The sequence below is a fragment of the Cynoglossus semilaevis genome, chromosome 19 (genome assembly GCF_000523025.1).
Source record: "Cynoglossus semilaevis isolate Cse_v1.0 chromosome 19, Cse_v1.0, whole genome shotgun sequence".
In the NCBI taxonomy this organism is placed as follows: Eukaryota; Metazoa; Chordata; class Actinopteri; order Pleuronectiformes; family Cynoglossidae; genus Cynoglossus; species Cynoglossus semilaevis.
In genome coordinates, this window is record NC_024325.1 from 6,869,876 (window position 1) to 6,884,436 (window position 14,561).

At 37.7% G+C, this 14,561-nt stretch overlaps 2 protein-coding genes across 2 annotated transcripts; both read right to left on the minus strand.

Moving 5' to 3' along the window:
* Window positions 1-355: 355 nt before the first annotated feature.
* Window positions 356-3,705, minus strand: bsx (brain-specific homeobox). Its single transcript, XM_008332618.3, has 3 exons — window positions 2,302-3,705; window positions 1,744-1,934; window positions 356-785 (listed from the first exon to the last, which is right to left on the minus strand). The coding sequence occupies exons 1-3, from the start codon at window positions 2,669-2,671 to the stop codon at window positions 522-524; spliced, it is 825 nt and encodes a 274-aa protein (XP_008330840.2). The 5' UTR covers window positions 2,672-3,705; the 3' UTR covers window positions 356-521.
* Window positions 3,706-3,784: 79 nt separating this feature from the next.
* On the minus strand, window positions 3,785-10,995 carry lim2.1 (lens intrinsic membrane protein 2.1). The gene is made up of 5 exons (XM_008332620.2): window positions 10,593-10,995; window positions 8,585-8,766; window positions 7,365-7,514; window positions 7,082-7,216; window positions 3,785-5,671 (listed from the first exon to the last, which is right to left on the minus strand). The coding sequence occupies exons 2-5, from the start codon at window positions 8,757-8,759 to the stop codon at window positions 5,610-5,612; spliced, it is 522 nt and encodes a 173-aa protein (XP_008330842.1). The 5' UTR covers window positions 8,760-8,766; window positions 10,593-10,995; the 3' UTR covers window positions 3,785-5,609.
* Window positions 10,996-14,561: the final 3,566 nt, after the last annotated feature.

Genomic DNA, 14,561 nt, shown 5'->3' on the forward strand with positions numbered 1-14,561 from the left:
GAATTGTTAACCATATCTTAGAGTTAACGCAGTTAACATTTCTAAGGAAAAAAAGTAAACAAACTTGTTTTTTTTTAAAGTTTTTTATGTACATGTGTTCAAATAAACGGCTCTTAGTGACGACAGTATCCAGTATTATGACATTTAGTACCGCGTTTTAAATCGAAGGGGAAAAAAACGAGTAGGCTGCTGAATAGGTTGCATGGAAATGGAGATTTTATAGAACATATAAGTGCAGTTATATATATTTTACACAACAGTAAAGAGCTGTTGGAGTGGGATTTAGCCCATAATAATAATAATAATAATAATAATAATAATAATAATTTGACATTGCATTAGAGGCATGTGGAAAGACGTTATTGAAGGACATTGTTAATTAAAAAAATCAGTTGCATGGTTGAATAAATATAGACTTCCTCCTCCGCCGTTTAAACAGTATATTTCATGTGACATATTTACAGTGCATTTACAGTGCATCTACCGCTGCCTGCTTGTTAGTGGAAACAAACTGCAGCCTACTATAGTAGATGGTCCGGAGAGCACACGTCGTCCTCGATGTCCACATCGTCCTCGTCCTCTTCCTCGTCGTCGTTCTCCTCCAGCACGTACGAGTCCGGCTCCATGCCGTGTTTGAGCTCCTCCTGTGCGCTCCTGTCCGTCCCGTCCCTCTCGCTGCAGTTGTCCGCCGTGCGCTCCATCTCCCCCGGAGCTTTGCGCTCGTCCTGCGATTTCCGCAGCTGTTTCTTGTGCTTCATGCGGCGGTTCTGGAACCACGTCTTTACCTGGAGAGAGGACGGGTGTATCAGTGAAACTCACGACTGACAGGAAAAATATAATTATCATAGATTAAATAAATATATTGTTTATTAAATTTGGGTTAATTGGGTGGACGGACGGGTCGATAAATGGAAAATGGAAGTATTTAGTATCCTTTATTATTGTAAAAAATATCCTTGAGTCATCGATGTACACAAAGTGAAAATAAGTTAAAAAAATTATGAGAATCTTCCTTTATTTCTCTTACATATTAACTCGAAAATTAAGATTTTATTTTGAATTTCTTTCATTCTCTATACTACATTTATTTTTTTCACTTTAACATGTTTCGCGCGGCTGTAAGGATATTAACAACAACATTATTCAACATTAACACTTTTTTTTCAACTTTCAACCCAATTTCATAAAAACGTTTTTTTCTCAATTTCAATAGACTTTGGAATTTGTATATGGAATTACCAGTGATTTAACAATAAATATTTTGTCAACGATGTATGAAAAAGTATTTTATGCTGTACTACACCAGTGGCCAAAAAACTAGATTAGTTGGGATATTTGCTCTAATAATTCTGCTTCGGCTGGTGTAGGGAGAGCAGAGCAAATACAGAGTAAATAAAAAAAATTTAATAGACGAAGACGAATGTTTTCATGTCAATAGCATTAAACGTAATTACTTAATTCTGCCATTCAATTTTTACAATGAGAATGTGGATAAAAGCAAAATATTTGAAGGACATTATCATTTTAAACATTTAGCACATTTAGCACATTTTCAAAGCTGTAACGACCAGTTGAACAATAAATTTTAATTCAGTCATTATAATTTGTAAGAAATAAAATAATTTGACTGTCCAACAATTTTTGACTGCGCTCTTGTATAGACTATTACGGCACCCGAGGTGGATCAAACATAATTTATCATTTGTATGTGACGTGTTTTAAGCATCTTTTAATTTCATTTACCTGTGTCTCAGACAGGCTGAGGGCCGTGGCCAGCTCCACTCTCTCTGGCGTGGACAGGTACCTCTGGATTTCGAACCTTTTCTCCAGGCCGGACAGCTGAGAGTCGGAGAAGACCGTCCTGGCCTTCCTGCGCCGACAGTGCTTCCCAGGCAACTCTGCATGGTGCTGGAACAAGGCCGGCATCTGCATCCCTGCATATGGAAGAAAGGCAGGTGTTATTAATGATAAAACAATCACTCCACTGTCTTTAACTCTACTTTCGATTATTATTAATATATATCAATTATTCTATTGACATATTTTGTAAACACTATACTTAAAAACCACAAGAATAACAAGACGCAGCAATAAACAAAACATTTGACGCAGAATATATATATATATAATTTAACAAAAAATGTTATACATTTTTTTTTACAAAACTCGCATTTATTTTTAATCTTTAAGAGAGTTTAGACTCTCTGTAAAATACAGTAAGGCATTTGTGTTATTTATTTACTTTTTCTTGTCCACATATAAACATTTGTATCTGAATTGTCCCCTGACTTTGACACTTACCAGAAGTGAAGAAGTATTGATGCTCCGGTTTGTGTAGAGGGTGGTGCGGATGTGGAGCCAGGATGGGGGTCGGCATCAGCGGGTATCCGTACTCCAGGATGGGCATCCTGGAGGTCAGGGAGCTGCAGAAGGGTGAGGGCATGGTCTCTCTGAGGGGCTTAGGTTTGTGCAGTAGGATGTCTTCTATGAAAAAAGACGTGGACCTCTGCGTGGGCGCCGCAGACGCGTAGCTCATGCTCATGATGCTGCTCTGTTTGGTTGCTGTTAGTGTTGCTTCTGCGTTTACACCTGCACTAGCATCGGGATAAGCATCAGCATCAGTCGGTCCTAGGTTTAAATGTAGCCCGTGTGTGTGTGTGCTCGCAGACATAAATCAGTGGGAGGGCAGACGTTCCAACAAGTAGCCGTTTTATTGCCAATTGCAGGGGAAATTGATTTGGGTATCAGCCAATTAGAGCTGTGCATGGGGAATTAGTGGGTTGGTTCTGCGCTGTGATTGGACGGGCTCATTTAGAGGATGAGGGCTGAGGGTAGAGGTAGGGGCTGTTAGCAAAGAGATTTTAGATAAACAGCGCACCTGTGACCACAGCACTGAGCACCCACATATACTGATACTTACCAAAATAAAGCTTTAATCAACATTTATTTATTATTATTTTTCATAAAAGTAGTTAAAATGCAAAAGGTGCAATAACAGCGATAGAACTGGATATAGAACACATATTTTTCAACAATTAGAACATTGGAATGCAAACATAACAGCAGCAAAATGTTTACAATTGTTGTAGTTCATTTGTATTCATCGAGTACAGAATGTAGACATTTACAGAAACATTTACCTAAGGCTTTGCTGTACAATTCAGCTGTGGTACTTCACTTTGTAGCTTTTTTCTCAACTTTTTCCTCAATCTTGCTTTGAAAATGTTTACCAAAGATGACCAATAGGTGACCAGAGATGCAAGTTCAGAAATGCCATGCTTGCATTTTAACCCAAATGAGGCAACGTTAGCTATGCTAAGGATAGGTAAAAATCAACTATTGTAACTGATAATCTCGCAATAAAATACCATTTACACCATGTAAGAGATTTAAGGATGGTGTAAAGTCTTTAAAGTGGTGGTCTAAAAGAATTTATTTGAACCGACACACTGATAGACCTGAGGTATGTAGGTGTTAATAGCACCCTCTGCAGGGGATGGTAAAGAATTAAAAAGATATGTAAACATTAAGCAAATTAAAAAAAAAAGCTTAATGTTTTTTAAAATACTGAGTTCTCAAAGCAGGCGAATCCAATAAAGTAATTAAAATGTGATATATATATGTTTTTCTGTGTGCTCCTATTGCTAATCATTAGAAATTGTTCAAATTAACAGAAACATATCTATAACAAAGAATGCAGTTATAGTTTTACGTTTGTTTTTTCAAAAAACAAACGTGGTTCTTATCCTTACGTATTTTCTACTTACGTTTATGGAATCCAAGTGTTATCCCTCGGTGATAGGGACGTGTTTTTATTTGACCACTGTGTTATAATAAGACATATTTTGGGTGATGGAAATGTGCAAATTAATTAAAGAAAAAAAACATTCAATAACAAACTTTCTGTAGACATGGACGATATTTTGTCCGTGTTTGCGCAGGTGGAGCCTGTGCCACAGGAGGACGGGGCTGCTCCAGGTCGGACTGCTGCGCTAATTTCTCCCAAATTGGCTGTAATTGTTGGTATTAAAATCCGGGAGAGTACAAGTGCCGCTCCTGTGCCCATTTGCGGCAGAAAGCGGTGCGCTGTAATTTGTTGATATGGTGTTGTCATCACATTTCCAATCAGGCCAGTTAATGTGAAAGTGTCTTAATGTAGGCAGAATTCGCGCTGCAATGCTATTAGGCAATTAGACTGAGGGAGACGTTCGGAGCGGAAGTTGTAATCCTCAGGATGGAGGACAGGATTTCCACGTGACCAGACCCAGCGAGGACAAATTCATTACTGGACCCAGTTACTGTGGAAGCAGCTCTGTCCCTGTGCATTTGTTTCCAGCTCATGGTTCTGCATTCAACATGAAACCATGAACATGAACAGAAAATGCAGAAGAGCACATCTGTGATGTGATGAAGACTGTGCCAATATGAGTCACACACAAAAGAGAAAAACATTTCCAGCAGATTAAACCACATTAGAACTTAACTCTGTCTTCATTTATTATTATTATTATTATAATAAAAGATGAATTCACCAGCAGCTGGAGGCGCACCTTTCTAACCTGCAGCACACGGCCGTGCGTCAACTCCTTTGACATAGCGCACCAGGATAACAGGTTGCTTTTAGAGGAAAATTAGAAAGTAAGTGAAACAAATGGCGGTGAAATCGCCTTAAGGAGCCGTTTTTGGGCCACAGCCATAAGCTGCTTTTTGTGGCCATTTCATTAAGTGAAAATTTCAGCCTCTCTGGTGGTGCGTCACTCGATTAAGTGGTGCGTTTGGATAAGAGGGTAGAAGCAGCACATGGGCTTTAAGCCAGCACCCTGCGACAGTCCTGGGCCACCACCTGCGTTTGGATGAAAAATGGGCTTAAAAAAATGTGGACAACCTAGTAAAAAAGGCTTGTGTGTCGACAATGACATCAGTATTGTTATAAAAACACTATTCTACCTAAAATATCTTTTTATCTTTTTTTATATCTTTTTTTATTTCTTAACATTGACGTTAGGAATTGTGGGTTTATATTTTTCTTTTCTTTTTTGTTTGTACAAGGCACATATTAATTGTATAGCGTGGTATGCTATTATGAAATGTAACCATATGTGAGTTTAAAGGGAATTCAGCAGTGACTTTTGTGTATAATGCTGTATAAACACTGCTGCATTAAACGGATTGGCTGAATATTTGTATATATTTGTTTTGAATACTAAAAAAATCAACATAAATACATATACCTAAATCTTGCTTCTCTCTGTATATATGTATATATAATTAAATAATTTGTAGTTTTATTTGTTTTTTCTATTTAACTTTATGGGAATGTTAAGGAACACTTTGCATAAAGATAACTGAAATCTGTTCCAAATAAAAACTATATATATAAAAAAAAATCCCACATAAGATAATCATGGACAAACCGATGAAAGCAAACACCATGGACAAGAACCAAAACAGTCATGTTGGACTCAGTATTTTTATTTATTTAATATCAATTAGCCTTGTTCTGAAGGGGACATGTTTGATTCGTCTACACACAAATCTTTAACGCAGTCCTCACGGTCGTGATCCATCGTTTTCATCGTCATGATCCACTACTTGCAGATGAAGGTGTTCTAGTTAGAGTTGACGCTTCTGGGGCATTCGTGCATCCGATAGGCGCACATAAAAAAGATACCTGCGTAGAAAGAGACGTCAGGTCTCCAGCATTATGTGGTTGAGTGGTTGAAATTACATTATTTGAACGTATGAAAATATATATAAAAATCCAGAAGGCTTTATATCATATCATATCATATCATATCATATCATATCATATCATATCATATCATATCATATCATATCATATCATTACACGTTTAGTGAGATAAGAATGTAGAAAAGAAAGTGATGTGCTGTCCCTAAGTTTATTGTGGGTCATTGAATGCGTCTCAAACGTCAGGCGTGCGAGGCACCACGTGTGCAAATATCCGTGCAAGACTTCTAGTACATCCGGAGGAAATATACGATGTTTGCTGAGTTTTTTTTACCCATTAAGTGTTGGTTTGTTACTTTAGTACTAATTATTCTGACCGGGGGATTTGGACGCGTTAATTTGTCCATAGTTACTCAATTCTCTGCGCACACCTGTGGCCAATGACCCGAACCAGGCCCTGCAAATGGAACCGTGGGAAGAAAGACGCTTGCCAGTGAAAAACAATGGATACAAAAGGTAAATATTCCGGTGTGGGTGCAAGTGTGTGTTGTGTTTTGGCTCACTTGGACCCAAAGTAATTGCGCATTTTATATGGGGAATTCTTTTGTCAAATGTTTTTGAAAGATACCATGTATGAGTATTAGTGACTGCAGGAAAATGAATGTGTTGTCAAATCAATATAAACCAGCTTCAAGAGTGGGTTAGATAATCTTTTTCACAGAGTATAATTTCGATGTAGTTTGTCAAAAAGGTTGTTTGCATGCCTGCTTACATTTTGAGGGGTTTGGTTGTCTGTATAATTTTTATGCAGTGTAAAAACAGCTTTTCCACTTGTTGTTTTCTGCCCTGGGTGGCACTGGAGGACAATGTCTGTTATTTACTGTTCTCTGCAGATCCAAAGTAAATACTTGCATTATAAAGTGGTTTTGCTGTTCTGTTTTCTTATTGTGGCAAGCATTGTTTATTAAGTCAGAGTTTAATTTGTGTTTATGCTTGGAATATATGTGGAAAGCTTTTCATTGTGGATTTCAGGAGGATGCCTTTGTGATCCCATGGCCTGTTTGCTTATATTCACAGTGCACCTTTAGCTCATATGCAAATACTTTTTGCACCAATTTTATATTTGATTGCGTTTGTTGTGACTTAAAAGTTGCATTTTTCTAATGCATATGCACAGTACAATTGAACTAGCTTTTAATGTATTTATTTATTTTTAGATGCATTTATTATTGATGCTAGACTAGCTAATTATTGATTTAAAAATAATAAAAACATTTAGAATAAGACATTATTATTTTTCAAGGCAGACTGAAAATGTGATTAGCTGGAGTAATTAGATTCTTGTACATATTTATTTTTAATAACAAGAAAATTAACAAGTCTTATGTTCACCTGAAAAGAAGTTGAGCACCACTGCCACCCAGCCAATGATGTAGGACCAGGAGAACCTCCAGTTTCCATAGCGTTTTCCGTAATAGTTAACGGTCACACCTGTGTACACAGCCATTGCTAGGAAAACTAATATACCTACGGGGAAAAAGGGAAGAACACCAAATTATACTGATAATACAAGATGCACAAAAAGAGTATTTTCATCAGTTAATTGTTGGTGAAGGTTTCTTGAAATTGAATGCTCTAAACAGAGACTGTAGAAAAGAAGCAGAGTTGGCCTTACATGAGACGAAAAACAGTATGCCTGCAGCGAAGGTTTTGTCGAACTTGTCAAATGAGGAGTAGTGGATGAAGGCCATGATGCCGATGATGATACCAATGAAACAGGCCATTAGAGACAGGATCATGAGGGCACGTGTGGCGTCTAAATGTGCTGTGGGCAAGGTTAAAGGTCAGTAAGTGGTGAGGTCAATGCAGGCCACCAGAGGAGAATGAGCTAAGTTGCAGGCCTGCTAAGGTCACCTTAATAAATCAATGATGGACTAAAAAAAGCAGACATCCTGAATTGTGTTAAATATTAGCTACATCATCGATGTCACGTATAGATCCGTAGCATGATGTTTCTAAAGCTTGTTATTCTGAAGGCAGAGACAGTTTGAAGATGAAGTTGAAACTTAGAGAGGAAACAACATGATGCAATTTTTTTCATCACTACTCAATCATGTGGAACCTTTTCATAGATGGCTTTGGGGACAAACAGAAATGCAATTTTGATTGAATGAAAAGAATAAAAACTAAACAGAAAAGGAAATAAACAACCAAATGACATAAAATAAAGCACTGATTCATTTCATTTAAAAAATAGCAAAACTAATGCTTTACTTAAGTATTAAAGTTATTAAATATACATTTAAATATTTCATGTTAATCACCTTGGTTCTTCTTCTTTTTTTTAACATCGTTAGTGTTGTGATTGTTTTTTTAATTGGGCTGTGTAACATTTTAAATCCCACATTTGGATTCAGGAAACCCCTGGGCTGCTGTTTAGTACACTGATACAAAAATAAGCATTTTTGCGATGATATATTGTATTAACAAATATATATATATATATATATATAAAGTAATAAGTTTATAATCATGCAAATTAATAATTAATTATTTTTTAATACCCTTCTTCTGGAAGTAAACGACTCCCTCTGCCTGATTTTCTTAAATTTCATCTCCAGTTTTTTTGTATTCCAAAATAATATAGAGCAACAGTTTAACCTTAAAGATGCATGATTGTTGTTTGCAAACATTTGACGTTGATGAATGTGTTTTTCCGGGTCTAGGTGTGAATGTACTATAGTAGTACTTGATAGGACCTGGTAGACCTGCAGTGTCTGGCTGCACTTTTGGTACTGCATGTTCTTGTTCACATTTACATTAATCCTACTGTTTTCTTTTTAACACAGTACGTTAGAAATCACTCTTTCACAAGCAGTACTTCGTTATACTGACCGACACTGTCGCTGTAGGGGAAGCATTTCCCTGGTGTACAGTAGCGCCACAGGCCCTGGTGCATGTAGTTGCTGGACTGACGATACTGCATCCAGTAATCAGTTGCTGTGGAAACAATCAGGAGGATGTTCCCGACGCCTGCACAGAACAGCCCTCCACCCATAAAACTGTACATCTTACACCTGCAGACACACAGGGAGGAACATAAGGTCACTTAGAACCAGTGGTCAGTGGAACAGCCCCCTCCTCTTCACATCACACACACACACACACACACACACACACACCCACTTCAGGGAGAGAGGGTGTAAGTGTCAGTAATTGCGTTGTAATGAACATATTATTTCCACTGGATTGGGCTGTGGGGTCATCTGTCTGTGTGTTTGTGCCACTTTGTTCTCTGGAAAAAGGCTTTGCATCCAACCCCCCCCCCGTTCCCCCTGCTCCTCCCACTCATGATACATACACACACAAACACATCAGGTCTAGCCACTATCCAATCCAGTGATGCTTTGATACTTGATACATCTATTGCTCATTGTTCCACCTGGGTGCAATATCCTGCAGCCAACCCTTCTTTCTCATGAAGAGTTGTCATGACTGTTTTTCCTTTTCTTTTCTTTTTTTTCTTTTTTTTTTTGATAAAAGACAATAGAAAGACAGATCTTGTTATGTTTGGAGGGTGGATGGGCTGCTCACTGAAGAGCTCTATACAGTAGTTCCACATTTCCTCCCTGAACATCCTCTACGACAAGTTCCAACATCTGTCTCAATCTAATTCAGCAGATTTTGAAATCAATTGGATCTCTAGTTGAAATAAATGAAAAGTGTCTCCTTATGTTGGACATGTGGAACAATTGATTTGTTTTATTCATCACCAAGGTTTGTGACGTCTCACTTTTCTGGCACTGAAATTGATAGTTTCTCCTCCAGTAAGCAACACATTATTCAGTAAATTATATTTAGATAAATTAATGTTGTGTACTGGTTCCCCAATCAAAGTTATTGAATATAAAAAGTCGTCAGTATGATTTGATACTTAGATTGCTGTTTTACCTCAAGCAAAGCCTTTCTGAAGGTTTTAGAGGAACTTCAGTCTTTTGGGTTCTTGAAATAGTTTAGGTTCTGTTTTTGACTCGTGGGCTACAATATGTCTTAAAATTTGACAGGGGACCAGGTCAGGTGCAGATAGCTGATAACATGTAAAAGTCAGTCAGTAAAGGCTCAAATGCTAAAATGCTTTCACCTTTATCTATGCCACCTATTGGGGAAATGCCGCATTGCAGGGGAAAGGCAGAAATATAATGAAAATTAATAACACAATTTGGAAAAGTTTTAAGATTAAAAAGCCAAAAGGCTGTAGTTTGGTCAGTGTTAAAACTAATAAGTCTGCGATCAGTCCCGTGACCCCCTTGTTAAAACTCTTAACTAAAACTTCACTCTGACCCGAAGCCCTAGGCCATATATACATTTAAAAAAACGAAGTAATTGGGACCTTTTCATTAGGTTTATTACAGACAACATTCAAAATATATTTTTAAACAATTTTGATTAGTTCTCAGTGAACTGTTTAATATTACAGGAATTGTAGTATGCCTGTTAAAAATGCATTTTTGTTCTTTTATTTTAAGATATAAACCAGTATTATTACATCATTGCATATGTTATAAGATAGTGTTAAAATCTAAAGTCTAGAAATTCAATTCTCACAGTGTCTGTTTCTGGTGTCATTAATGTCTAGCAAGGTTGGTAAAAAAAACGAGGAATATTCAGTTATTGTTTGGTTGACATTCACAACATAACACTGTTGTTATAATAGATATAATAGATTCCTGACTGACAATGTTTTGTGAGGCATTATAGACAATAATAATATAATAACCAAATCAAATATGATGCTAACACAGCATTGACTTCTCCACCTGGGGAACATGAGAGAAAAACAATATGAAACTCAGACTCAAACTGAAACACAGCAGTGATGGGACAAAACCCATCCTTTTCTTACCGTAATGAGGAAACGTACGGAGACCGGGCTGTCTGACAAAATACAACAAGATGCTATAATGCCAACAACAAGCGAATTTGCAGTGAGCTATTAGCTGTAGCATTTGACAAGGTGAAGAGGGGAACACTGGGGGTCATGACAAACACAGCGCTCAGACAATGGGCCTCGTCCAGCACAGGCCAATCAGCTTCTGTCGGTTTTGTAGTTTAAAAATCTGCTGAAAACACAGAACGTGTTTGGGCTTTAGAGAATGAACTAACAGTGATGACTGCATGGTTTCAATTGAAAGTTGAAAGCTGAACAGGATTTGGTAGAGAGCAGGGCTCACATATAATGGACTGTGGCCCTTTTAAAGGGAATTCATAAACAAACACAGCTGTGCTTTTATTCTTGTTAATATTTTCCAGTTCTAGTAAGAAGGCAGTTCTAATTATTAGCAATTTTGTTTGAAGAAATTGCCACTTGTTGCTGCTGTTTTTCAATTCAGAATAATCTTAATCAGAATCAAATTTATCGATCACCAGGGGATATTGAAAACAATAGTAATATAAATTTTAATATTGTTGAATACACAAGTACTGTTGGGAGTTTTTGGTAAAAAAAAAAGTATTACAACATTTCTTTCATCTTTTCATGTTGCCTTGTATTTTTCAGCTTCAGTATTATAGATGTTGGTTCAAATCCGGCCTCCATTTATGTTCTGCTTCCTCACTTGTTTTAACATTTTGACTTTCTAAATGACCAAATTTTAAATTGTTATTTGTCACCTTTGCCAAAATATTTGGTCTTAATTGTGGCCAGAGTGCACAAATGCAACATTGACCAAGTAAAGCTGCAACAAATCACATGTAATCATCATGCGTTAGCTGTGGTATTTCAACAATTTTCTAGCTGAAAATTGGGCAGGCAGCTGTTTGAAAAAGCAGCTCACACCAGTATGGCTCCCCAACTGTGCTTCTAACCTGATGTTTCCTTCATTCTGACCATCATCTCTCTGTGTTTGCCCCTGTGTTGAAGCTTTGCTCCCCCACATCCAGCCAGGCCTTTCTCTGCTTCGACACACACAGACACGGACACTGAAGATGAAAGGACAAGAGTAGCTCCATTAACTGCATTACAGTAAGTTGTTCAGACCAATTGACAACAAAATGCCTCAGAAAAAGCATTTTTCTCCCTGAGATTTGAGTGCTGTACTTACATCTAACTTCATTTTTATAGACTACAGCCCATTTTCTTCCATCTGGAGTGTGACAGCCAGGAGGGCATTTGATATGCCTCCCATGCACAATCAAAGTGGACAATATGTCTCTGTGACAGGAGAGCAAATCCATGTTTTCTTGAATCTGTCCAGCTTTTGAAAGATTAATTTTGTTATGGAAAGTCTACATTTGCTTGGTATCATTGATGGGTGAGGGGCTCAAGCAGCACTCTGGGATGGATTAGGCCAACAGTAATTACAAAGAGTGCGCAGGCCGCATGCTTCCATTATTGTGTTAAAAAAGCAAAGCTTAGGCAGGTTGACAGTCATTCTGTTTGTTGTGCACCTGTTGTCTAAGCTGGAGGATCCACACGCAGTCATCTGATGTTTTCATGTTAAAAATACTTGTCCTAATGTTGTCGTATCACTCCATTTTATAGTTGGAGGATTTAGTGTGATTTGATCGCTGTTTAGAAAAGCTAACTCTGTTCAGGTTTTGAAAGGGTTTTTTCTTTTACAACTTTGTTGGCAATGAATGACGTTGTTCATTGAGTTTTTTCTTAATTGCACAATTGCGACCATTCAGTAAAGACAGAGCACAGTTTAATTTCTATACTCTGTGGCTCAGTCCTTTGGCTTTTATCTGTTTCCGTTCTTTTGTCCAGCTCCTTCGTTTTTCTGTGAATTGAATCACTGTTTCTATATCTCTGCACATCCACAGAGTTCAGGTCCACTTCTCATCATATACAAATTATATCAATTGGAAGCTTCGATCCATCGCTGCGTTAATGGAACAAGTGGCTGAGCATTCAATGACCTTTCGTTATTGACCAAATGTCCAAATTACTACACAGCTGTCCAGCAGGAAACGACCCACTGATGTAAGCGAGTAATATCTGTGTACAGAAAGAACAGAGCAGTGTATAGAATAGAAACGTTGACGTTCTCCAGCTGTGCTACTCGCAAGACACAAGGTCAAATAAAGGAAACATAATGGCTTCTAAAAGTTATCGACGTTAGTGGTTAAAACGCTTCTAAATCTTTACGTTCCAGCCACACTCTGCCTAAATGCCTAAATCAACTGCTCAGAATTGAATTTTCAAGCCTTCAAATGTTTAATTTGTGGAAAAGTGCTTTTAGTGTTTGCTCAGCAAATGAACGGCAGCTCTAATCATAAGAGCATGTGGATGGCTGTGCTTCTCCGCTGCCACCCATGAGACGGCGGCGTGGACGGGGAGAAAAACCTTTCCACTTAACCACTTAAATGAATATATCAAGAAACTAATTTGCCATTTTAATTGCGTGATTTAGGAAGACGCCACTTCACTTGCCCCCCTTCCATCTTGGTTGATTTCCAATGTGAGCGCACATTAGATTGATCTATGAAAGACTGCAGAAATCACAACACTTAAGTCTTTTCATTTTCCCTCCCTAATGAAATAATTGAAATTCCTGTCAGTGTCTGCACTTAAGCCGCACACAAACATGGCAGGCATGATGTGTGGCTGAGTGAATTGTGAATAGGCTTGTGCTTGTCTCTCCGGTTCCTCGCCTTCTTGCTTTTTTCTTTTTGTCGTCTGCAGAATCATTCCATCTGCCAAGCCCAGAAATAGAACAGTACATCAATTTTGTTGAGATTTGGCCATCCCATTAAGTGATTGCTAGCAGAAATGGCAGGGGACATTTCTTCTGATACGTTCCCTGAAACAGCGCTGGCAGACATTAAGGACACATTATTGAGTCCCATTTTCTCCCAGCCACAAGGATATCCATTAGAGTGGCATACAGCCCTAAATTTTTCCATTTTCTCCCTCACCAAGCTTGACTTTACACATTATTTCTGCCTCTGTTTTGTAATTTGCAGCCACAAATTATATCAGGGAATAGCCATCTCGTAGCGTGTGGCTCCTCTGCCCAGGGCTATTTGCCAAGTCTTGATTCTGAAGGGTCAAAATGGGCCCATCGTTAGGACTAATCATGACTGACAGCAGGGTGCTTTAAAGTCCATATAAGTTGGCCCACACTGGAAACTTTGTGTGTGTGTGTGTGCGTGTCTATGAGGGGGAGTGAGAGAGAGAGAGAGAGAGAGAGCTGTGGATATTATTTTTTCACAGTGTTGAGTGACATGTTGCCCTTCACACACACAAACTCACAGTGCACTAAAACACATTTACACAGTTTATTTCTTGTTAGATTTCCTGAAGCATAAATCCAGGCAAAGCCAGGCAGGGGAATAAAATGCAATTCTTTAAATAAGTAACAGAGAGAATGCAGTCTGTAAAAAAAAAAAAAAAAAAAAAAAAAAAAACAGAGTACATTCTTAAGAATGTTAAGGAAATACAGTGGCTGTTGCTTTCAAAGAGAGGCTTTCTTTTTTTTGTTGCAAATTTCTAGTGTAAAATGGGAAAAGAAAAAAAATGACCGGACTCTCTTGCAACAGCATTTTTTTATTTTTGAATAAAAAAAGAAAAATATATATTATATACATGTACTATATACAACGTGCACCACATTTACAATTTTTCACTTGGGCCATATCCAGAACAAAGGTGGCGGTGTTGAAACTAAAATTTGGTTGAATTTTAAGAAAACGCTCCATGATTAATAATTGATATCTGTGATCAGTGTAGTCGTCAAATCTCTACAGGAAGTCATTTTTCAGCATTTCTGTTTTTCATTAATCACTAATTCAGAGACACTTCCAGCCTGTTGTGTTATTATAAGCACAATAATGTGTAAAATAATATGCATTCACTACCAAATTCACCAAC